At 41.3% G+C, this 24,458-nt stretch overlaps 1 protein-coding gene across 1 annotated transcript in view; it reads left to right on the top strand.

Annotated features, from left to right (window-relative positions):
• zfyve26 (zinc finger, FYVE domain containing 26) overlaps positions 1-22,848 on the top strand; it is a 32,841-nt gene extending 9,993 nt beyond the window's left edge. Inside the window, exons 14-42 of the mRNA XM_074692440.1 lie at positions 1-244; positions 386-649; positions 767-886; positions 1,904-2,074; positions 2,157-2,390; positions 2,688-2,793; positions 5,035-5,888; positions 6,500-6,699; positions 6,964-7,068; positions 7,164-7,286; positions 7,394-7,570; positions 8,815-9,064; positions 9,184-9,282; positions 9,383-9,570; positions 9,685-9,821; positions 10,350-10,378; positions 10,561-10,697; positions 10,974-11,194; positions 11,689-11,836; positions 12,035-12,244; positions 15,428-15,643; positions 16,027-16,224; positions 17,348-17,428; positions 17,515-17,642; positions 17,723-17,897; positions 18,103-18,162; positions 18,408-18,590; positions 18,746-18,796; positions 20,677-22,848. Of these exons, the coding sequence (XP_074548541.1) occupies positions 1-244; positions 386-649; positions 767-886; positions 1,904-2,074; positions 2,157-2,390; positions 2,688-2,793; positions 5,035-5,888; positions 6,500-6,699; positions 6,964-7,068; positions 7,164-7,286; positions 7,394-7,570; positions 8,815-9,064; positions 9,184-9,282; positions 9,383-9,570; positions 9,685-9,821; positions 10,350-10,378; positions 10,561-10,697; positions 10,974-11,194; positions 11,689-11,836; positions 12,035-12,244; positions 15,428-15,643; positions 16,027-16,224; positions 17,348-17,428; positions 17,515-17,642; positions 17,723-17,897; positions 18,103-18,162; positions 18,408-18,590; positions 18,746-18,796; positions 20,677-20,889 (5,322 nt within the window). The 3' untranslated portion in view covers positions 20,890-22,848. The remainder of the gene's footprint in view (positions 245-385; positions 650-766; positions 887-1,903; positions 2,075-2,156; positions 2,391-2,687; positions 2,794-5,034; positions 5,889-6,499; positions 6,700-6,963; positions 7,069-7,163; positions 7,287-7,393; positions 7,571-8,814; positions 9,065-9,183; positions 9,283-9,382; positions 9,571-9,684; positions 9,822-10,349; positions 10,379-10,560; positions 10,698-10,973; positions 11,195-11,688; positions 11,837-12,034; positions 12,245-15,427; positions 15,644-16,026; positions 16,225-17,347; positions 17,429-17,514; positions 17,643-17,722; positions 17,898-18,102; positions 18,163-18,407; positions 18,591-18,745; positions 18,797-20,676) is intronic.
• The last annotated feature ends 1,610 nt before the right edge of the window (positions 22,849-24,458 follow it).

The following is a 24,458-nucleotide window of genomic DNA, read 5'->3' as shown; positions in this document are numbered from 1 at the left end:
GTATCTCTGGTGTTTGATCTGGAGGCGTCTGCCTGCTGTGGGGAGCTGGTCTTCATGGAGCGCTACAAAGAAGTCCTGGTGGAGTTGGGCCGGGTGGAGCAGAAGATGGAGAGCAGGTCGATGTCTTCATCTTCGTCATCCTCTGAGGGTTTGGGGACGACAGCTGTGACAGGCCCGGGGAGGAGTCGACTGGGCAGCAGCGGGCGTTCAACCCTGCAGGCCATCGGGAGCGCTGCTGCTGCAGGTCTGACCGTCGCTATCACTCATTTTATCAGCTCCATTTTTGATTCCTGTTTGGTTTTTTTTTAACTAGTGCCCAGTTTTTACATATTTAACAAGGATTACTTCAGGAGACTTCATGACTGATCTCTGTGTCTCCCTGCAGGTGTGGCCTTCTACTCCATCTCAGACATAGCTGACCGCCTCCTCAGCACCCCTGCTCACCCGATGCCCTCATTGGAGGAAGGCTACTGGCTGAGCCGCTGCTCCTCAGACCCCTCTGGGCTCCTTTACTCACTGCTGGATGAGCTCAGTCCTGCAGCCATGGCTGCCTTTGACCTGGCCTGCTGCCACTGTCAGCTCTGGAAGACGTCCCGTCAGCTGCTGGACACCGCAGAGCGCCGGCTAAACGGCAGCCTGGAGGCTCGAGGTAAGGAGCCAGAATATATCAGAGTCTTTTATAACAAAGTTTTTAAAGTTGGGGATTAATTTATTACAGTAAAAGTTGGTTTTGATCCTGACTCTCACTCTCTTTCTGCCCCCACAGGAGTAAGAACTGACTCTAAGGTTCCTCACTCTGAGGGGATCTGTGGATTTCCTATGGTGTTACAACAGATCAACAAGATCCTGAATCATCCTTTCTCTAATAAAAATTCAGTCAAACCAGGTAAATAAAAATACTCAAGTGTGATAAAATAATGAAGATCATGCGCTGTGCTTCAGGTCTGTCATGTTACCTTCTAACATGACAGGTACACATTACAGGTAAAAGTGGTGTTGTCTTAAAACAAGGGTCTGCAACCTTTACTTTCAAAGGAGCCGTTTATCTTCAGCTCACCTGGATTAAAGTCATTCAGGAGCCAGAGAATCTACTTTATCTTTGCACTAAGACAAAAAAGTATGATATTAAAAACAATTATCTAAATGAAAAAACTTTTGTGTTTATAAAATTGTACATGTGATTTCTTAGTTGTTGTTTTTTTCACAAATTTGCAAATTTGAGAAAAAAATTGTATAGATTTTATAAATTTGCTAAATTTATGAAATTTTAATAAGTTGGGAATTTAAAAAATTGAAATTTCAATTTTTTTTTTAAATAATAAATGAAATTCAAAACGTGTAAATATTTGAATATTTTTTAAAAAATTGCTGGAATGTCATAAATTTGCCAAAAAACCTAAATAATGCAATTTCAACATTCTGCTTAATTTCCAAAAAATTGTAAAACTTTCTAGAAAATAGCAAAAAAAAAAGTGGGGATTTATTAAAAAAAAAAAATCAAAAATTTGCTAAATATACCACAAATTCGAAATACTTCTTCTCAATTTGCAAAAATGTAAAAAAAATTGAAATAAAAAAAAAAAAAAAAATCTCAAAAAAATAGCAAAAAATTAAAAGCTTTATTTAAAGAGGTGATGCATTTTTAGTACAAAATGTTATATTATGATTTTACTTAGTGTCTGTGTCGTTATCATTAATACCCTCTGTAAGAATTTAAAAAAAAAAATGAAATCTTTATTTCAACAATATTTTTTAAAGCTACAATGAGCCACTGCTAAGGAGTCAAATAGCTGCATGAGGCTCCAGAGCTGCAGGTTGAACACCCTTGTCTTAAAACATTTCATCTGTTTTCTGCAGAGTCTAAGACAATAAGAGAAACTTTTATGTCCTCTGTTTTCTGTAGAAGCTGCCAGTGAGGACCAAGTGGTTGCCAATCCGTTTGGTTGCTGCATCCGGGACGTTCTCCTGTGTTGCCATCCGACCCTGAGTGAAGAGTGCATCGCTGCACGGCTTGGCCTGGCTCAGCGTTTAGAGACGACTCTGAACATCCTGAGCACTGCTACAGACGGCGCAGGTTTGCTTTACCTTCACCAGAAGATTTTGAGGATGTTTTTCCAGAAAAGAGATGAGTTAAATATGTGTTTGATGTCCCACAGAGGGCAGAGTGGGTAGTGCTCTCCTGGCATTGCTGGGCGAACAGGCCAGCCTGAAGCAGTCTGAGCTGGACTCTCACCCCGTGCGCTCCAGCATGAAGCAGCTGCTCCGCTCTCTGGACCAGCTCTGCCCTTTTGAGCCGGACGGGGATCATGCCAGACCTGATTACGTGCGCAGTTTCCTGGACTATATCAACACGCTGGCGTCTGTGCTGGTGCGAAGTCTTGGCTCAGAAGGTAACATGATTCATAAATCAGTAGAGTAGGAGGATACAGTTTTACAATCTCAGCTTTTGAAACATGCTGCCTCGGGAACTTTGTACAGGAAACTTGGTTTTGCCACAGCTTTTGATCCACAACTTCTTCTCCAGTGCATCTTTTATATAAGACGTGAACTATTATGTCTATTTAATGTCCTACTTACATGTGTTGGCATGTGTTACACAAAGACCTAAATATGACCCATAAAAAGGCTCTTGTCGACTCTTCTTTTTTTAATGCACTTTTTTTCTCTTATTTTCATTGTTTTCTCAGACCAGAGCAGTGAAGTGAAGCTTGGGAATCCTCTGCTGGTGTTACTCCAATCCCCATTTCAGCTTCTTTCTCACCTGCTTTTTGACAGACAGGTGTCTCCTGACAGGTAGGCACAACCTTTAAACACTGAAAAGCCCCTGATCTGCTCTCATGGCTTCTTCTACCACTGCTATGCTGACGACACTCAGCTTTTTCTGTCTTTTGATTCCAATCAACATTTGCCACAAACTCTGCCAGAAATCTGGGTGTTATGATTGATGACCAGCTGACCTTTAAGGTTCACGTGGCCTCGATTGGTCGATCTTGTGGATATGCTCTCTATAACATCAGGAGGATCAGACCCTACCTGACACAACAGGCCACGCAGCTTCTGGTTCAGGCCCTTGTGATTTCATGCATCTCCCTCCTGGCAGGCCTCCCTGTGTGTACATTTAAACCTCTGCAGATTACCCAGAATGCAGCAGCACGTCTGGTCTTTAACCAGCCCAAAACAGCAGCTTCACTGGCAGTAGCAATCAAATTCAAAAGCTCTTCCTCTGACTTACAAAACATTGACAAGAATGGCTCCTGCCTACCTGGGGTTCCTCATCCAGGTCTACACTCCTTCTCGCCCACTACGCTCTGCTTGTGAAAGACGCCTGGTGCTCCTAGCCCAGCATGGCTCCAAATCTCTAGCCAGACTTTTCTCCTCTGTTGTTCCCAAATGGTGGAATGAATTACCAAACTCTATACGATCCACAGAGTCTGAATCTGACCCTTCTCCTCTCTGTCCTCAGGGGTAGAATGAGTCAGAAGGTCTCAGACTCAGCTCTTAGTGAATTTTCAGCACCAATTACTGAATGTTGTTGAAGGTTGAGGTATATTGTTGCTGCAATCAAGGGCGTAGGTTTGGTCTCAACATTGGTAGGGACAATATAACACCATACCCTGCATGTACACTTTTTGCTGGGGACTGGACATTAATAAGACCAAACAGATTGGGTGGACGGGGGTCAGGGCTACATTTCTCACAAATATGAACCTAATGGATATACAGGCTAAATGATCAATGCAAAATAAATCTGTATTGACTTATACTAACTTGCATGTGTATTGGTTCACCTGATACACCATTCAATTCAAACCTTTATTTTCAAAAACTACTATAGAAACATTTTGAAAACTTCCAGAATAAATGTCTGGATTTTATTAGCAAATTTAAATTGCAATATTTGAACATAACTTAAAATCATAGTAACATACACAATACAAACGTGTTACTGAATGCAAAAAATAAACATTTGTCTTAAGACCACTCAACATTGTCTGTCTTATAAATAAATTAAATATAACTGAAAAAAATGTCTTAGTCAGAGAATAACAAAAATAAATAAAAATGGAGCCTTCCTTCAGGTAAAACACTACTGCTTTTGTCCACAAGCACAGCCAAACTCATAGACAGCACCGCTCCTAAAACTGCATTAATCGTCCAAAAACTTGTGTTTTTCACCACTATTCCATCATAGTCCGCTCCGGGTTGATATCAATGATCTGCTAAAGTCCGTGTCCCTCCAGACAGCGCTGTGACCTCTGAAATGACGAAGACTTTTGTCCCTCAAAGCAAGGATCAGCTCTCTAGAAAGCACTATGCATGCGCAGTATGCTAACTCTGATGCAGGTCGGACTTTCAGTATCAAATTTAGTGGTGTGTTCCCCGCCTCCACAACATTGACGTCTTTTTACATTACTTACAGTGGCTGCTGCTGGCCGAAAAAAAACTTCTAATATCCCTCCTCTTCGAAGGAGGCGGCATGTTGTCGACACGTATTTCTGTCGGGGGTGATTGAGTGTGCGTGTGTGTCGGTGTGGGGGTCATTAGCCAATCTAACGTGCGTTTGAGGAAAAAAAAATATTGGACCGGCACATTCAGCGAGTGAAAAGGGGTAAATTTATGTCTGAACATTATGAAAATAATTTACTCAATAACGGAATGGTCGATTCTATCCTTACAACATATGGGAAGACAATCTAAATTCCCTATTTAACTGAAGTCGTTATATAATGCAAAAAGTTGCTTAAAAGTTAGTGGGGACAATTTGTGCCCCTGAAAAGTTGGTAGTGTTATGTCCCTACCGTCCCTATGCAAACCTACGCCCTTGGCTGCAATTCTTGCTTGTGTTGTACGTCGCTTTGGACAAAAGTATCTGCTAAATGAAACTGTACAACTGTAGATAATGTGGGCTGTTTTGGGTAAAAGAAGCTGGTAAAACACTAAAGAGTTCATCCCTTGTTGTAGGAGTCAAAGAAGTGAACTGAGAAGATGAAACCAGTTGGTCTAAGGTTTTTGTTGTGGTGGTTTTTTTTACAGGGTTTTGTCCTTGCTGCAGCAGGAGGGTCTGCGTCTGAGCGTCCAGCAGGTGATCGTCCAACGATGCTGCGAGACTCTTCCCGTGTGGGTCTCCTGTGCAGGCGATGACAGAGACTGCAGTCAGACTAAAAATGATGACAGCATGTTCAGTGTTTCCAGTTTGTCAGTCCTGCTCCAGCAGCACGCTCAGGAGCACATGCCTGCTCTGGGACTCGCAGAGTCTCACTCTGACTCCAGCTCAGAGTCTGAAGCAGAGGACAGCTCTGCTCTGCTCCACAGCCTCTCCACCTCACCCACCAACCTCTCCACCTCACCACCATCTCAGTCATCCTCTTCCTCTTCCTCTTCTTCCTCAAACGCTTTCCTCCTCACGCCGTCTGCCCTGGCTTTCCTGAAGTCTCGCTCCCCCTTGCTGGCCACTCTGGCCTGTCTGACTGCCTGCAAAGGAGAAGCAGCCCGCACACAACCCTCAGGGTGGTCCGGCTACTTCCGCAGTGTCCGTAAAGAGGCGGTCCTGGATGGTGAGCAGATTTCTCGTGAAGCAGACCACCTCCTGAAAGACTTCTCTATCCTCCGAGCGTACCTTCACACCATGGCTGAGCCCGTGTTGGGCTCTCTGGTGACTGAGGGTGAGGACGGTTTAGGGGCGGTTGTTTGTGGGAAACCTCTCGTCAGTCTCCTGCTGTCAGGGCCTCAAGCAGAAGTGTCTCAGGCTGTGGCTGCCGAGGCCTTTCAGAAAGCTCTGTCTTCCAAAGACCTGTGCCGAGCCCTGAGTCTGCTGGAGCTGTATGGGCAGGGCTGCAGCCAGGAGGGGGCGCTGAGGGACCGTCTGCTTGCCTGTGCTGCTCTGGAAGGTGAGAAATGATGATGAATGCATTTCAACACTAGAAAAGCACCCACACAACTCTTTGATCCTACTTTAATGTTATACTCCCTTTCAGCAGACTGTCTGCTACAATTTGGTGTTAGCTGCAGGTTTGTATGATAATTTGTTTCCTGACAGTGTTGAAGATAATAATGACCCAGTACATATTTTATATTCCAGAGCTTAGTATCCAGAATTTTGCCAGGATCTGGATCATACTTTTACATCTGTCAGAAATTATGGTGACCTTGTCTTGTATTGTTTTGCAAAGCAATCCGACCATTTATCATTAAGTTACACACACATATGGTGTAACCGGCCCTATCTCACAATGATAAAGAATCCTTTAAAAAAATCCTGGATCCGGATGGTGATCCGGATCACCACCAAAATGTAATCACTTCTTCCTTATCCCATTTTGAACATTTCCTGAAAATTTAATCAAGATCTGTTTGTTACTTTTTGGGAAATGTTGTTCACAGACAAACAACTCTTCTTCTCAACTTTAACTCTATTTATATCTCAAAGAACACAAACCAATCAAAAAAATGAAGTCTTCTTGTATCTCTGAGACTTTGTGTTCTGGTTTTCTACATCCAGATGGAGATGAAGGAATCGGTCAGCTGTTTAGGGTGCAGGACGCTAACCTGCGAGGCCGTGTGGCCCTCCAGGCTCTGGAGCGCTGGCCCCTGTCAGCCTGTCTGGAGCTGCTGGAGTTCTGCCTGAATGATCCGAACACAGAGAGCTCGCTGAGGACAGACTTGGAGCTCAAGAAGAAAGAACTGGACATCTATCACTGGGTATTAATGTTATTAAGTTTCTTATTCTTAAACTGGAAAAAAATGTAACTAAAATGAGGCAGTCATGCAAACTTTTGAAAAATGTTGTTGATAGAGAAGCAGAGGCTTACGGAGAGTTTGCGTAACTTGTTTTGCTCTCTGTGAGAACGTTCAGTGTGTACTTCTATATGTCACATTAGCAGGAGTACAGTGCACTCTTACCTGTCATTACCTGAAGGATGGTGCCTCATGCCAAGTGTTTGTACCTTTCTTCTCTTCCTACAGATGTTGGCTCTTAAACCTCCGCTGCCTTGGGCAACTTGGCAGGAGCTGAGGACTGAGTCAAAAACAAACTCTGAGTCCTTGTTGTGTATGATGGTGGAGGCTAAAGTACGTACAGCTAACACGCAGAGACACACTGTATCTCACATACAACACAGTGACCTCAAAGATTCTCGTTTTTTTAATTTCTTTTGTTTCTGCAGGAGTTTGATCTTTGTGCTCGGTGGGTTGAGCTCTATCCTGTGTCGGAGCAGCTGAGGCTGCAGCTGCAAACTGAGCACCTGCTTCATCTGCTGGAGAAGGGACAGATGGATGAGGCTTTCCAGGTGCAGAACAACCCCACTTCTCTTTAACTTAAGACCCAGATTATTTCAAGAATCAATCCCTGAGCTGTTGTTTACATTTACCTCTTGTGTTTTTTGCTTTATGCCAGTTGCTGGAGGCTGTTTCAGATTTTGCAGTTGGCCTGGACGTCTGTGAGCGTGCTCTGGACCGTCGCCCCGGATTGGCTGCCTGTCACTTCCTGGCTGATTACCTCACGCTGCATTTCCAGAGGCAGGTGTCTCCAGCTCGCCGACGACACATCCATGCTCTCCACCTGGGCTCTAAGGTTTGTAAAAGACTATTATGCATTTAGACTTAACATGTAAGCACTTCTCATTTCCACTTTAAAGCATACATATTTTGTTCTTTGAATTCAAGAAGTTTTTTATCCACGAAAGTTTATTCAAAAGCAGAAGAACAGGAAATTAATTTTGCTGCAAATCGTGTTGATGCTTCCTAGAGTTTTTATGTCAAAACATGTTTTTTTTCCTTTGGTGTTACGTTTTCTTTGTTTGATAACAGTGTTATTTTCTGACACAAATCACATTCTGCATCTGTAGGATCATGTTTAAATCTTTCCAGTGGTAAAATACAAGATCATCCTCATATACTTTACTTTTCATATACTTTGTTAATTTTTCACTAGGCTGCCCCGTTATGGCTGCCTGTTGCAGCAGCTCTCTCCTCCTTGTCCGTTTCTTATGATTTTTTTGTCTCTTTTTCGTCATCTTTGCATTTTGAGTAGGTTATTACTTTGTATGGTTCATTTGTTGGTCATGGACACCAAACTGGTTTTGCCTACAGTAATATTTTTTACTATTTTGAGGTCCTTAGTATAACCATGGATGCTTTGTTTACACATGAAACCAGCTGTTAGCACCCTGTAGCATGTCAATGCCAACTGGTGCAAGGCCAGATGTCTTCCCACAAGGTGAGGATTGCATGCTGGTTCTTAGGTGTGAGCTAAGAAGTGACGACATGGACCTGTCCTTCCATCCATCGTTATTGGGAACGTTTGATCTATCTCCAATAAGATGGACGAGCTAGTTGTGCTAACCCAGCAACAGAGGGAATACCAGAAGGCAGAGTAGCATCATGCTATTTACAGACATGGCTAACAGTGCTAACACCAGACACCAACGCCACATCGGAAGAGCTTCACCTGCTGTGAGCAGACAGGATCCAGGAGACAGAGACTGAACAGACTGCTGAAGAAGCTCAGTCCTGGACCCTGTGGAGGTGGAGGCTGGCTGAACTGGACAATGATGGACAAGCTGTCATCATCTATTTTCTTATGGACCTTTTTGCACTTTCTATACACTTTCTTATTTTTGTTTTCTTAATTGCTGCTGTGACTCCTCCTGAATTTCCCCTTGGGGATAAAGTATTTTCTATTCTATTCTGTGTTGCGTTTTTAAATACTGCTGGCTGTGACTGGTCTGATTGAATATGTTAGTAAAGTGTCATATAAGAGACTAAGTGATACGATTTTTGCAGGTTGTGTTCATTTTGTCTCCTTTTGTCTTCCAGGTGTTGCTGACTCTGCCTCCAGCAGCTCGTCAGGACTATTTCCCCCTGCTCTCGGAGCCACTTCTGATGCTGGAGCAGCTGTTGATGAATCTCAAAGTGGACTGGGCAGAAGTGGCAGTGCGAACCCTGCGGAGCCTCTTGATTGGTCAGGAGGCTGGCTTTGGTGCCGAGGACATCGATAAGCTGTTGTCGGATTACTCCTGCAAGGCTCTTGACTTCTCCTGCGCTCCCAGGAGGAGGTCTCGATCCGGTTAGTGCTGAATACAAACTCTGTGGTTACAGCTACTGAACATGTTAATGTGCGTTTGTATCAAAGACAAAAATCATACCAAAATCTTTGAGCTTAATAAATGCCTGCTTGTTTTTCAGACTCTTTAGTCAGCCTTCAGGATGCACTGCTTCAGTGTCCTGCTCAGGATAACTGCTCCCTTTCATACAGTCAAATCGATTCTCCAACAGCGTCTACAGGTGAGACTTTAACACAGGTGTGTCAGACAGACTGTTTTTCAGGATGGCTAAGCTTAAAACTTCAAGTTCTCATGATTTTTGTATCTGAACTTGGTTGCAGGAAGCACCCCATCACACACACTCTCCTACACCAGCTCAGACAGGGAGAGGGATCGAAACTCAGCGGGGAGAAAACGTCGCTCGTCTTCCAAGTTTCAGCCTCCAGATCAACCCCCGGCTCGCAAAGACTGGGTCCCTGACACCCAGCAGCACGTGTGCATGGTCTGCAAGCGCGAGAGGTTCACTATGGTGAGTGGGTCAAACAGTGCGAGTCTCATTAGTGTCACTGTGGATTAAAAAGATATACTTCCTGACAAATGGAAGATTTTAAAAGTTTGCATGAGTTTTTGTCTTTTCTTGCAGTTCAACAGACGGCATCATTGTAGGAGATGCGGTCGCCTGGTTTGCAACGCGTGCTCGGAGCATACGATGCCTGTTGAGGGCTGCCCAGGAGAAGAAGTCCGAGTGTGTGACCAGTGTTACGCCTACTTTCACCCAGAGTAAGACCCTGGAGATTTACATGAAGGGAATATTGTGATTTTCTTTTTCAAAACAGACTTAACTTTAAAAATCCACAACATCTGAAACCTAATAGTTAAAGCAAGTCTTTTGTTTGGTGCTTGTAAATTGTATGATCTTACAAAAAAAAAATTTACTGGCAAGAGTCAATTCCCTATGACAGTGGGTGATAGTGCTCATGGGAAATGGAGTCTTTATCCAGGGAAAACACTTACCGCTTTCAAGTAGTCATCAGAGCCTTTACACTTACACAAAACATTAAGGATGGTGATTTGGGCCTAAAAAACAATATTTTTTTTGCACAACCAAAAATAAGATGCTTCAATTGAATAAATTTGACTCTGTTGGAAAAGGGAACCTTGTGTCTCTTAAAGGTTAAAGTTAAAAGTCCCAAAAACAACAGCCAATAGGTTTATAAAGCTTGGTTTCTTAAATGTGAAGTTTTGTCAAGTAATTAGACTCCTCAGGTGACATTTTCACTAATATTTCTACTTTTTTTCTGTTTTCAGCTCTGATGATGAGCTGGAACCAGCTGAAGGTAAACAAAACAACACCTTTTTGTCCATTTGCCAAGGCGTCTTTCTGCTTTTGCTTGGTTAAAAGATGATCTGTGTTTTTGCACTCCTGCCATGTGAAACAAACAAGCTGCAGCCTTTTTTGGATGTAGTCTGTAAAGATGTGTTTTCATCAGTCCCTCTTTTCTCTTCTGTCTTTGTGCAGTAGCTGGAAGCCCCGTGGTCACAGAGAACGCTCTGGATGGGATGCTTCATCTGCCCGAGGTGGTGCAACAACAGATCCAGCTGAGCACAAACTCTGCAGAGAACCAGCTGCTGCGGAGCGAGTTCTACTATGAACAGGTGTCTATTGAAACAACTTTTCATAGCTTTATTACTCAAAAAAAGATTCTCACAGTGCTTTTAAAGATTAGCTCTGGAAGGATAGAAGATGTTTAAATTTCATAAAGTAGATTATTTCAGGCTGAGGTCACACTGCAGGGCTGTTTTGACCACTGATAGGCTCAGATTGGGATTTAAACTCTCCAAATTGCCATTTCCCAATACCCAGTGCGCACTTACTGTCAGGTTAAACTGACTAAACTTTTTAACTAATCATTCTGTGCTTTAACCTTCAAGGCTCCCAGTGCGTACCTCTGTGTGGCCATCCTGTCTCTGCACAGTGACCAGACAGCCTGCGGTCATCAGCTCATCAGCCACTGCCGCGCTCTGTCCCGTAAGCTCACCAACCCAGAGGTGGACGCCTGCCTCCTCAACGACATCATGCGGCAGCTGCTGTTCAGTGCCAAGCTGATGTTTGTCAGAGTGGGCCGCAGTCAGGACCTCGCCTTGTGTGACAGGTAAGATGTAGGTCTTCGTTGTGTAAGCAGTTTGTTTGTGTGTTGAAGGTTGCTGGGCTGTCTCTGAAAGGCAGAGGAGCTGCCCTAAAGATAAAGATGATTGCAGAATGAATGGTGGCTCTGGGGCAATTCTGATGTCAGATCAGCTTACATCACTTTGTGCTATCAAATCTGGACTCAAATCAGGTTTTAATCTTCTGCAGCTTGTCTGGTGATTATGTCAGTAAAGTAATATACAGTCTGGTTGAATGTGCAATCAAAGGAAATGTAGGTCAAGTTGAATGTATTTATTATATTTCTAACAAGTCTGAACCCTCACTGCTTGAAGGTGAGTTGGCTGTCATTTGATGCACTCTGAACTGCTAAGACAAAGTCAGAAGAGGTCGTATCAGGCAATGAGCATGAACTTACCTGTTCTGTTGCACTCCTGGGTGTGTTCATGCCGTGGGGCTGCATTAATCACTAGTTTTACCTCTCACTCATTTCCTCCACAGTTACATCAGCAAAGTAGATGTGCTTAAAATTCTGGTGACTGCTAATTACAAGTACATCCCCTCCCTGGACGACATTTTGGAGACTGCTGCTGTCACTCGTCTCCGGAACCAGCTGCTGGAGGCAGAGCACTATCAGCTGGCTGTGGAGGTGAGGAGCAGGAGATCTACTGGGTTTTCTTTCACATGAATCTGCATCAGAGCATGAAACATAAACCAGATACAAAGATGCATTAACAAGCATTGACAAGTCTAGAATGAAAATACTTACTATGAGATGAAAAAGTTTTGACTTGCTCTGAAAGTTAATCCCAAACCTTTCCATGCCATGTGTTTGGCTGTGTGTTAGGTGTCCACTAAGAGCGGTCTGGACCCCAGTGCTGTGTGGCAGGCGTGGGGGATGGCATCTCTCAAAGCTGGGAACCTCACAGGAGCGCGGGAGAAGTTTGCCCGCTGCTTGAAGGCCCCAATGGATCGGAACCAGCTCAACCTGGGTCCTTTACTGCTGCAGGAGATCATTCAGCACCTGGAGAACAGTGTGCACCCCTCTCTGGCTCAGGTGAGAAGATTATCATAAAACTAACAACACTGCTGCATTCTTTTTGTTGTTATCCCAGTTGGTTATCCTGTGTGAATACTTTAGATTAGAGTTACTTTTGGGCTTTTGTGTCCTTATTTAGAGAATGAAACAGTGGATAGAGGAGGAAACTGAGATCAGAGGATGACGTGTAAAAGGCCACGGACTAGATTTGAACTCTGGCTGCACATTTTCAGGAGTATTGCACACACACTTTGGATGCATGATTCCCAAATGAACCTTTTTGTACACCTTAAATGCTCACATACATTACGATTGACATTTTTAGAATATGCTCATTATCCCATACGGCAGATCTGATTCATTTTTTGAGTGAGTGATAAAAAACTTCTTTTCTTAGATCTGTGTGGAAAAAAAATCTTGTTTCATGTCTCTAGTTTGGGTTTTGAAAGTTACAGTTGAATGTTAAAAAGATGAAGCTCATTTATCAGTTTGTTGTTGTAATACTCCCTTTGGCCACAAGAGGCTGAGATGCACCACAAACAACTACTGAAGCTGACTGCTTCATGTTTTGATCCAGGTGTTTTGTTGACCCTGCATGGGCTGTGAACACATGGCGTACACATTGTGGACATGATGTCTTAGCAGTCTATTTATTGCCACAGTTGTGCTTTTCATTCTTGATATAAAGTTAGTATATATGAACAGAATTAATATTATCAGCTACATAAAATTTTGATAGTAAATTTCTTACAAATTGAGTGAAGTTGTGCATGTTTACAGTTGTAGATAAATACTTAATGTGGAAACTAGTGAAACTTACAAAAAAAAAACTATTTAAGATATATACCAGTCTATAAAATCTAAGAAGTTCTTTTTGATGAACTAAAGGTTATATAAATCCCTCTCAGCTCTGGTCACTGGTCATGCTGTCTGCTCTGCATGTTAACGCAGACATCAGGTACAGTCTGGAGTCAGGACAGAATGTCTCACCCCTCCACTCTGGTACATGACACCTTTGGAATCTCCCACACATTGTTTGGTGCTGAGGGGTGTGTGTCCTTCGTGCGGTTTCTATTGGTGAGGGTTAATGGGTGTTTCTTTAAGGGGGAAGCTTTGTTTACTATATCCGGCTCTGTTTTCCTTCGGGGACTACTGGAAGGGGTCCAGGGTCTCTTTGCAGTCCATTCTTATCATGCACTGCTCTGGAAAGGAACACCGCTGCACTGCAGTAACCTTCATGCCGTATCATGTTAGGGTGGGACTGGTACATTACCTGATTAGTGGAGTGAGTTAATTATTACAGAGCTATGTCGTGTTCACACATGTGGGTCAAGGCTTGTATGAGAGCCGGTCCTGACGCATGATTTCAGGAACCACCCTGGAGATGAATGCCAGGCCTTATTTATTACACAACGTAAGGTCAGAGTGATGAAGAGGTTTGAGAGGTTTGTCATATTGATTCATCCAGCAGTGGGAACATGATCTTTAGGTGTTGTTCTCATTCTGAGGCTCTGATTTCACCAGTTTAAGTCTGGATTTTAACACTTTGTCTGAAAGGTGTTGCACACAGAGGAGTCATTGTTGGGTGAAGTAGTCCTGAGTGATTAACCATCAGATGTGGTATCACAGAAATAAGCACTTTAATGGATTTGTTTGAAGCTTTTTTTGCCTTTCAGTTTTGTGGACCCCACAATACAGAAAAATACAGACTTTTCTGGGTTTATCTAAGGTAGGGGTAGGGAAGGGTACCTTTCACATTTGAAACAATATTGTACCAAACCCAGGTACCTTGGTATAGGTACTCAACAGTACCAATTTTTTAGTACTTTTGTATGTTTATGTGGTAAAAAAATATCATTTTTTAATAGTAAAATGTATTTTTTTATTTGTTTTTTATTTATTTCTTTTATGGAAAATCACCTAGTCGTCTGTTCCCTAACAGTCACAAGGATGTATTTAGGTACCTTTTGATTTTATGTGAATTGGTACCTGGTACTTTTGACAGAATTCGGTCGATACCTATCAAAGTACCTAATTCAGGACCCATCCCTAGGCAGTAGTATCTAAACTTTTTCAGAAAGCCACACTGGATTTGTGAAAATGACCAGGGGCCATCATCTCTAACTGACTTATGTTTTAGCTAGGGCTAAACAGTTAAATGATAAGAAACGAACATCGCAATGTAAAAGAATAGAATTTTCAAATCCCAATGGCTGCAATTAAAAAAAAGTGTGTTGAGAGGATAAAGCAGAAGATAAACTCCCCTCCCAAAAAATTGTATGCTTAATCATTATCACAATATTGGTCCAAAAAAATCACGATTAGATTTTTTTCCAAATTCATTCATCAGTTTTAGCCATTAGAGTGACATTATGAATGCTCTATTTTTTAACCATTTCTTTTAGTGATTTAAGTTAAACATCAGTTACCATGTGTGGTCAAAAGATAACTTGTGTCATCATCACAGACTGATGAAATCAAATCTCACCTGTCCCTCATGTGTCTCTTGATACCAGACGATAAGTGGTCAGTTTTTTTGCAGTGTTGCTTGCTGCGTAAACAGCACGTAAACTCGAAAATGTATGTTGTTTCAGGGGCAATATGGAGAAAACATGGCAGGGTTTTAATATGTTAGGATCAGGATCTGGATTTTACCATAATTCTTTCTCATATTTAGACTTTTTGACCTGCAAACAACAACCTTTAACCCTAAATGTTTCTTATCCTGCATTCTGCACCTTTTTTCGCTTTTTCTGCACCACTTTGACATTTTCATCTAATCTTGTCTCCTCTCTGTTTTTTAACCCTGGATCTTCAGGGAGCACATTTTCACATTATGATGAATACATTAATTTAAACAGCTATGAGAGTTGAGTTTATGCAAAATGTACAGAGTTTTAGCTTTATACAAGTAGCCTTTGATGTAGCCCAGATGTAGTTCAGTGAGATGCTATAAGAATGTGATAATATATAGAGAGACTCGGATCCAACTTGTGGCACTTGCTGCACTCTCTCGTCAAAGTTTTCTCCTCTTTTACTGTCTCATCATCTAAATAAAGGCTTCACACATCATAAAAACCATCATTAAAAACAACAAACTAGCAAACAAACTTCTGATTTGGAGTAAATAATATGCATGGAGTGTTTGATTTTAGTTTATGTGCATTTCTAACAGTTGATGTGTTCCTGTGTCTGTGTCAGCCTCTCGGTGAGGACATTTTGGCGTCGCTGTGGGAGCTGGAGGAGGCCCTGTGCGAGGCAGGTCCACTGGATCGACCAGAGACTCCATCACAGAGCACCTCTCTCCAACAGGAGTGTCTGTACTACCTGAACACATACGGCACTCACCTGGCGCTGATCAGTTTCTATATGCGCAGAGACTGCATGACTGATGCCCTGACGTACCTGCTCAACAAGGTGAGGATGTGATTCTGATACAACAAGCTGAGAATTAAACCTGTTTCTCAAACATGCATCGGCTCAACAGGAAAGTTAGTGGGATAAATGACACCAACTGAGAGGAATCTTAGTCTCCTGTAGCTCTGCAGTTTGTCTGGAGTCACATGATCAAGCAGCTTGGCTCTAGATAGGATTTTACACCTTCTGTTGCCAGAATATGAAATCCAGGAGTCAAGTTTCTCAATTCTCTTATATATAAGATCGACATGACTTTGTGCATTAAAAAGTGTCATTTCAGGGGCTAAAGTTGTGGATGTAATGCAAAAGTAGCGTCTCTCAATGGTGTCTTTTTCTCCAATGATCACAAAGAATGACATGTTCCCTCTCTGATCCCGCTCCAGGAGTGTCCAGACGAGGTGTTTCTTGAAGGTGTGTTGCAGCCCAGTCTGCAGAGGGGGAATCTCAGCATGCTGCAGGGCACGCTGGAAAAACTCGACCCCGGGTTGGAGTCATGCAGCCGCTACCTCATCGCTTCCTGCCAGTTTCTACAGCGACGAGGATACTACAACACTCTTTACCAGATCCAACAGTTTATGATGGTTAGATTCCTTTTCATCCTTTTATTTTACATCCCTTTATCATTTAAGGTTAAAAGAAGGAGTCGTACGTTTACTGACTTGTATAAAAGACTAGAAAACAAAAGGAGCCTGGTCTAGACCTTAAATTAGCCCCTTTATTCCATTTATCCTGTTTATGGCAGTGGTGCTTAATGGTATATATGACAGAAAATCAGCAAATCTGGGGTTTACTGGGTTTACTTCTTGTTTAGCTTAGCGTTTTTTTTTTATTTCTTACCATGACTGTTTTTGTTATGACGCTCGAGGTTTATTCGTACAGTTGCCTAAACCTCAGGCTGAGAATCCTTTCTCTATTCTGACTACTTTGTAAAAGTAAAATTATCTTCCTATATAGATGATGCAAAAATAACTATATGAAGTAGAGAAATTTTTGTTGACTTTTGCTACTAATAACAGCTGAACATTTGCTCAAGGTTCCAGCAAAACTCTTAGAAGAATAAGCTCACAGCGGTGTTTAAAAAAAGTAATTAAAAAAACGTAAAAAAAAAAAAGTAAACAAGATAAATGAATTAACTAATTTGTTAATAGAATAAAATAAAAAATATATAAAATGAATAAAAAATAAATGAAATCAAAAATGTTAAATGTATAAATAATAAAAAAATAAATAAATAAATACATAAAATGAATTAATAAAAAGTATAAAGTAAATAAATAAAAAATATAAAAACAACATTTTATTATTATTTTTATTCTGTTTGAAACATCACAAGAAACTGAGCACCGCAAATCTCTTGGGAGTTTAGCCAGCTAGCTTGCAATCACATCCATTTAGCGGTTTAAAAAAAAAAAATCAAATGAACAAAAAAATAATATAAAATAAAAACAAAAATGTATAATGTATAAATAAAAAAATATACAATAAATTAAAAAATATATAAAATAAAAAAATAAAAAAATATAGAATTATATATGGATAAGAATAAATTAATAATAATAATAAAAAAAAGTAATCTCCCAAACATCTCCTCCTCTTTTTTAAATTTGGATATCTAGCGCGAGTGAAAAATTTCATTTTTTCATTTTTCTGGATATTCCTATAATATTTTTGAAATTATGTCTTCATTGCTTTCTGCATGGACAGGATCATGTGCGAGCTGCCATGACCTGCATTCGTTTCTTCACACATGGAGCCAGCTCATATCTACAACTTGGAGAACAGCAGGTACGTCTATTGTTTCTAAAAAAAATTTAAAAGCCTTTTAATTATGTTCATATGAGGAGTCTGAACCGACTCTCGACCTTCTACAGCGCTGGCTAGTCAGAGCCAAAGAACACCTGAGGACATACCTGCAGGAGCAGCAGGGTCGGGGTGCCGGGAGGAGGAGATCTCAGGTCAACTCCTTCAGGAAGATGATGTCGTCCAGCGACGTGTCCAGGTAACGTCAGTTTCACTCTTCAGCAGTTTTTCTGTTCCTCATCTCTGGTTTCATTTTTTAAGAAAGCTTTGTTTCACCAGGCACATGAACACAATCGAGCTCCAGCTGGAAGTGACTCGTTTCCTCCACCGCTGTGAGACTGCTGGCACCTCCAAGGCTCCTCAGAGCAGCACGCCTTCCTCAAAGTCCCCTGGATCCAGCACACCACCTACACTGTTTGGAGGAAGCCCTGTAAAAGTGGAGGTGGCCTGCAAGGTGAGGGAGCTTAAAGTGGATCAGGTTCATTAAAAATGCTCAGGGATTTGTTTAACATCTTGAAGCTCTGTGGAATGAAACACATTAAGAGGTTTGTTTCTGGAAGATACGGCTTCATTTTTAAGGTTAAATATAAGTCTTTTATAACGTGTGAAATAGAAAAATGAATGAATTAGGAATAAGTCTTTTATTTGTGCTGTTTCAGGTGATGCTGGGAGGAAAAAACATTGAGGAGGGTTTTGGCATTGCATACAGAGTCATACAGGTATGATGTTATGAGGTGAAGGGTGAATATCTCCAAAACACATTTACGTCCTTTGCACAACAAACTTTTTGTGTTTAAATAAATTCTTGTCATGCCGACTGTGATAAAAACACAGCCACACAGTTTAAAAAACTTGAGATAAATTTTATTTTTATGCACAGAAATCACAATTCTCCATTAAAAGAGAGAACTCCATGTGTACTCATCAGTGTTCATCTCCTCTTTTCTCCTCTTTTCTGCCTCAGGACTTCCAGCTGGAGGCCCAGGCGGTGTATGTACGAGCCGGTCAGAGGCTCATCCGACAGAAACAGTACGGAGCTGCGCGACAGCTGCTCAAATGTGTCAGTGAATCGGGCACAGCGACCAAAAATGACTGCGACGCCCTCATCCTCAGCTGTGTCTCTGTGGCAGATAAAGGCCCTGCTGATGTGAGTTAAAGAAATCATACGTTAAGATGTGCTGTGCAGAGTTTCAGGGAGAGCGGCGGTGACTTATCTTTGCTTTAGGATAGGAAAGGACTGAAAAAGAAGGAAATAACTCTTTATTACACCGCCTCCATGTTGTTGTGCTTTATCTGACTCAGGCAAAGGAGCTGGAGAGTCTCATCCTGGAGAGCAAGAGTACGGAAACAAAGGTAATGTCAAACTGGCTTTGTAGCATTTCAGACTCAGCTGTCTGCAGCTTCCATCGATTTTTTTTTTTTGTGCCTGGGATCTTATCTTACAAACAACAAAACCAAGACTCATCATTCCTCTAGGTCACTGTGGATGAGGGTCGGCTGTATTAATCTGATCGTCTTCCTCAACTCTGTCCTTTCTCCTTCCTGCTTATATAATCATACACTAACATTGTTCTTTGAATTTACTTATTATTTGTACAATGAAATGATTGTATCATGTAAACTTACACCACACACACTGAAGTGAGTCAAAGACACTCCACACCAGCTACCCTGGATGAGCATTTTAAAATGCATAGAGAAAGATTCGTATTCACATTTAAAAGTTACATTATTTTCTGTCTTGACATGGATGTGTGGGGAAAGATGCTGATGTATTTTGTCGTAAGCTCTCACTTTATTTTGAGCATCACAATAACGGCAGGGACGGCGCTGAACAGACAATAAAAACCCGTCCTCTGGGAGAACACGTGCTGAAATGAAAGTGCTGAAGGGTGTGTTTGAGGAGGATGGAGGCGTGATGTGCTTGTCTCTTTTTGCCTCACGCTGTTTTTAAGAAACACACGACTGCACAAGACCACTTTTATATGTACAGCTGACCAAAATATCCTTTATCACTACTACTACAGGACTCCTTGGTGTTCTCTGTAGAGAGCGTTTCTCAAAAACTACAAAAACTACATTGAGCTTCAGAGACTGGCTGCATGAAATGGTTTCAGATGGAGACATTGCAAACTAAGAGTTTAAATTATCAACCATAATGGGAAGAAAATTGAGATCCTTGACTTGAAAACATATTTACCCTTTACGAAAAGGCCTTATTTTGTTGTATCTCTTGTGCTGTTCATGAATATTTCTGTGGTGGTTGGCGTACGCCTTTAGCAGTACGGGAAAATGTAATGATATACATGTTTGTGTGTCACTGATGCTGGGTTTTGATGTTTGTCCAGTTTATATGTTGCTATTACAGGGGGAAAAAAAGTGGCAAAATCAGGATTAAAACTAGAAAAGCACTCAGAGCGCAGACCTCCACCAAGCATATTGTGATAGTCAACACTTTAGTCCTACTTTAATGTTATACTCCCTTTCAGCAGACTGTCTGCTACAATTTGGTGTTAGTTGCAGGTTTGTGCGATAATTTGTTACCTGAGAGAATTGAAAGGTGACCCAGTACATATTTTATATTCTAGATCCCAATATCCAGAGTATCTCCAGGATGTGGATCGTACTTTTACATCTGTCAGAAATGATCGTGACCTTTTTTTGTATTGTTTTGCAAAGCAACCTGACCATTTATGGTGGAGTTATGTACACATAACGTGAAAACTGCCCTTTCCTTTAAAAAAATTGTGTATCCAAATGGTGATCCAGATCGCCACCAAAATTTAATCACTTCTTCCTTTTCCCATTTTGAAGATTTCCTAAAAATTTCACCAAGATCCATTGGTTACTTTTTGAGTTATGTTGTGCACAGACAAACAAACAGACAAAAACATTACCTCCTTGGCGAAGGTAACAAGTATACACAACAATATCTGGCGGTATTTAGAAACACTAGACCCATATTTGTTTTTTGGTACAGCTCATTTTGTATCATTTTGCAAAATTGTAGTCAAATAAAAACACTGAAAGGACAGGAAGTAACACAAAAGATGATCACAAACAAGAAACGAGAAACCTTCAAACGGGCCAAGATTTAGAAAATAAAGCAGAAGCTAAATGGATGAATTAGATTAGAATTAGATTCAAGATATCAAGAGATTCTTCATGAATAAACTGAAAGATAAACTCTAAATTGTGATTAATTGATGTTCTGGATCTCATCACACCTGCAGATTAAAGCCTACCTGCTGTGCAGTAAACTGAGACCTGCGTACCTGCTGGCGGTGAAGCTGGAGTCGAGTCGAGCGGGCCCGCTGGTCCAGGAAGTCCTTCAGGCTGCAGAGGGGGCCCAGGACTCTGTGATGCAGAACATCTGTCACCAGTGGCTGGCTGAACACCGCAACAAGGCGTCCCAGCAGCGCCCGGGCCGATCCAGCGCCAGGTAAAGGTAGAGTCAGTCAGCCTGACGAGGGATAAGATGAACACTGTGCTTGAAACAGATGAACCACAATGAGAGAAAAGTTTCTCTTATCGTAGAAACTTCCAGAATCTCAGATCCTTCTCGTTCTGTCTGTGTCTGTGCGGCCTTCCTCTCTGTGATACTGATGATTCACCGCTGTGCTTTATTTCCTCTCTGGAAATACTCGGCTGTTATCTCTGTGCTGCCCGGTACGTGAGAGGGAACAGTGTTACTTTCAGAGCCACAATAACAACACCTGTTATACAACACAACCCAAACAGAAGCAGTTATTCCTACAGTATGAGTGTCTCTGTGTCTCACTGAGATTTATCTCCTACCTCAGCCAAAAGGGAAAATACTTACTGACACTTTCACAAACTTGGCTTGTCTTTTCAGTTCTCATTTAAATGCTGTCATTTTTTGTGTGTGTGGACGAATATTGTGCCTTCTCAGACAGCGGTACATATTTGATCCATGAAGAAACTGAATCATGTTGAGGTATCATTGTGATGAAGCTGTTTATGTTGTCCAGCACGTTCTGTTTCCAGCTCTCTGCGTTTGTTTCCATCCAGTCAGGGTTGAAAACAAACAGGGTCTAAAATATTTAAGGGCATTGAAAATGTCATGAAGAGTTACGTTAAAAATCTTCGGTTGGATTTAGAAAGGGAACCTCCTGTAGATCATGTTTTAGGTTGTACAGAAAATAAACACTTCATTAGTTTAATCTCTGGATTTTTTAGTTTTCACGCCTCATGCATTTGATTATGCAGTGATCCAGAGTTTAAAGGGTTATTCCGTGAGTTTAAAACTCAAGTCTGTGTCTATTCAACCTGACTTCAATGTGCCCCTCATTACTGGAAATCCTGTTTAAAATGCTCTGTGTGCTTCACATTTGCTTTCATTTGGTGGTTTTTTATGAAGAAAACATTAAAACAATTTATTGCAATATTGTAGCATTAGCAGCACCCTTTAACTCTTAAATCACATCTCTATAAAAGTTTATTCTCTGCACCAACATCTGCTGTTGTCCACAAAGTTTGATTTCATGAGGACAAAGAGCTGCAGTCATGAACACACTGACTTCATATTTTAAAGACTGGAGGCTTCCACTTGGTTTTAAGCATGAAATGCTTTCTTTGAAACCAGAAACTGCTGTTGGGTCATCCTTTTAAATGCCACCAAGCTCTGTTTAATTAATTGAAATTCCAGCAGGTGGGAGTTACTGATCCAACATAAGTTTCAGTTTCCAATCCTTCAGTTTCAGTGTCTTTGGAAGCAGCATATCAGTGGTGATAAACACTTTAAGAAGACGTATTTAACTCAGCACATTACAAATATCTTAGGTTTAAAAAACCCGAAATAGCCCTTTAAATAATGCTTGGTTTCACTGGAGAGTTGACCCACAAGTGTGAGAACTAAATCTGTTATAAATCACTCACCTTATCAGTCTGCTGATCTGAAAAAAGGGATTTAACTTTTTTGTGTACTTTGCCAATTTTCCCAGCATTTGTTACCATAATTTTAATTCATCACCATAATCATCACAGATGTTGCTCAAGCTGCCTTTTTGAGTATAACACAGTTTGTACTTTAAAACATTATTACATGTTGTCATGTTACTCTGTAAAGCACTCATTAGAGGAGATACTCTGTACTTACTTTGCTTGTTCTGCTCTTGGGTGAAGACTGGGACTGACAAACCTTCCTGTGATTGAAGTGTTGATTGGAAAAGCTGAACAGAAGACTTTTGAGATGCACATTTACGATGTTCTTGCACTCTGATCCTCCTTAACTTGGACTCTTGTCTCATCACTGCCGCACTTTATACTTGTAATTTCTTTTGGTACAAAATGTAAAATATGTGACACAGTTACTACTTTGTTTATGCAGACTAATGATTTGACATTTATCTGATTTCTCCATCTCCTGTAAAATAAATGGAATAATAAAAGAAATGCATTGTTTAAAAGTCTGACACATTGAGTGGTATTTCGACCACTCATAAAGAGAAAGACTTCTGTTCAATCTGTTTGTCTTCCAGAAAAAAAAAGACTCTAAAATGTCAGATAAAGAGGTTTTAGCTACCAGCATTTTAACTTAACTGAGCTCAAAGACTGGAACAGAGGCACAGAGTTAATTAGCTAATGTTGATTAGATAATTCTCTTGTTCCAAGTGTTCACTGAACACTCTTAATGTCTTGTCTTTCACAAATAACACCTAACCTCTTTTTAGGACTTTCTCTAATTTTAAGTCTTGGCTTTCACACATGCACCTTACAGCAAATGTTGTCCAAGCTGTAGTTCAGCCTCCCACCACTAGCAGGGGCTGTACTGCCAGTTTATGGCTACTTCCTTAAAGCTCCATAAAAAGCAAAAAGGAGAACCCTCCTACTAAAAACTGTTTAAGGTGCCAGAATAACCCACTTCAACCATTGCAAAGTTGAGATAAGAGATTTTTTTGTGCTGACTGTTTCGACCTTTAAACTTCCTTTAATGCTTTAATGCTCCATGAGCAAGCAGACAGCTCTTATGATGTAGTGCAGGGATCTCAAACTCATGCCATGGAAGGCCAAGAGGCTGCAGGTTTTCTTTTAAACCAAAAACTCCACCAGCTGATTTCACTGATTATCTCACGTTCAAGCAGGGAACAGGGACTAATCAGTGAAATCAGCTGGTCGAGTTTTTTGGTTGGATGGAAAACCTGCAGCCTCTTGGCCCTCCATGGCACGAGTTTGAGATCCCTGGTGTAGTGTGTAGACCAGGGGTCATCAGCTACATTTTTCCAAGGGTCAATTTTTTTTGGCAGACCTTGGATCTCACAAGGTGTGCCAAAAAAACATGAAATGATGAAAATAATACAGTATCCTCAGTATTTGTTTACAGACTACCTATACTGCAGCAAGCCACCAGGGGGCAATTGCAATATTTTGGGCTTCATAGTTGTGAGGCTGTCAAGCTGTCATCACTGTCAAATGCATTGTCGTAGTAAGGTGAAAGGCCATCCAAATATGACGGCAAAGTTGACATAGAAATGCACCACTTTAGTGAAGAATAAACTGATAAGTATGTACTTATGGAGCCAAAAAATGTTGTTTCTGTGTGCTTGATTTGGAATCAAACCGTCACTGTTGGTAAAGAAAATAATCTGAGGCAACACCACAACACAAACCATGGAAGATTCAAGGAGTCCTAAACAGCCAAAGGTCTGTCAGTCAGAGAAACATTTCTGCTTTGAGATCTCAATACTGTCTTGTGGAAAAGGAGTGCATGCAGTCAGTTTATGGTTATTTTTTAATTGAAGTCAAGCTCTGGCACAAGCTACTTTTCAGAGGATGTTCTCTTCACTGAGGTAGTTTTTGTAATATTCTGGGGCTGGGATGGAAAGCTCTGTCAGGTCAGATTTGGCCCAGCTGACGTACATTTGCTTAAAGCCTGACCAGCACAGAAGGACAGAAGTCTGGTGGTGCTAGCTCTGCTAGTGATAACCACACTTAGCAAACAGCTAAACGTTGTTTACCCACAGACTATGTGATCCTGCATTTAGCAGTAAAGAGT

The sequence above is a fragment of the Halichoeres trimaculatus genome, unplaced genomic scaffold (genome assembly GCF_033239565.1).
Source record: "Halichoeres trimaculatus isolate MK-OKI-2021-1 unplaced genomic scaffold, fHalTri1.1 fHalTri1_scaffold_17, whole genome shotgun sequence".
Taxonomy (NCBI): domain Eukaryota; kingdom Metazoa; phylum Chordata; class Actinopteri; order Labriformes; family Labridae; genus Halichoeres; species Halichoeres trimaculatus.
Note: the sequence above shows the minus strand (reverse complement) of the source record. Positions and strands in the feature narration are given on the sequence as shown.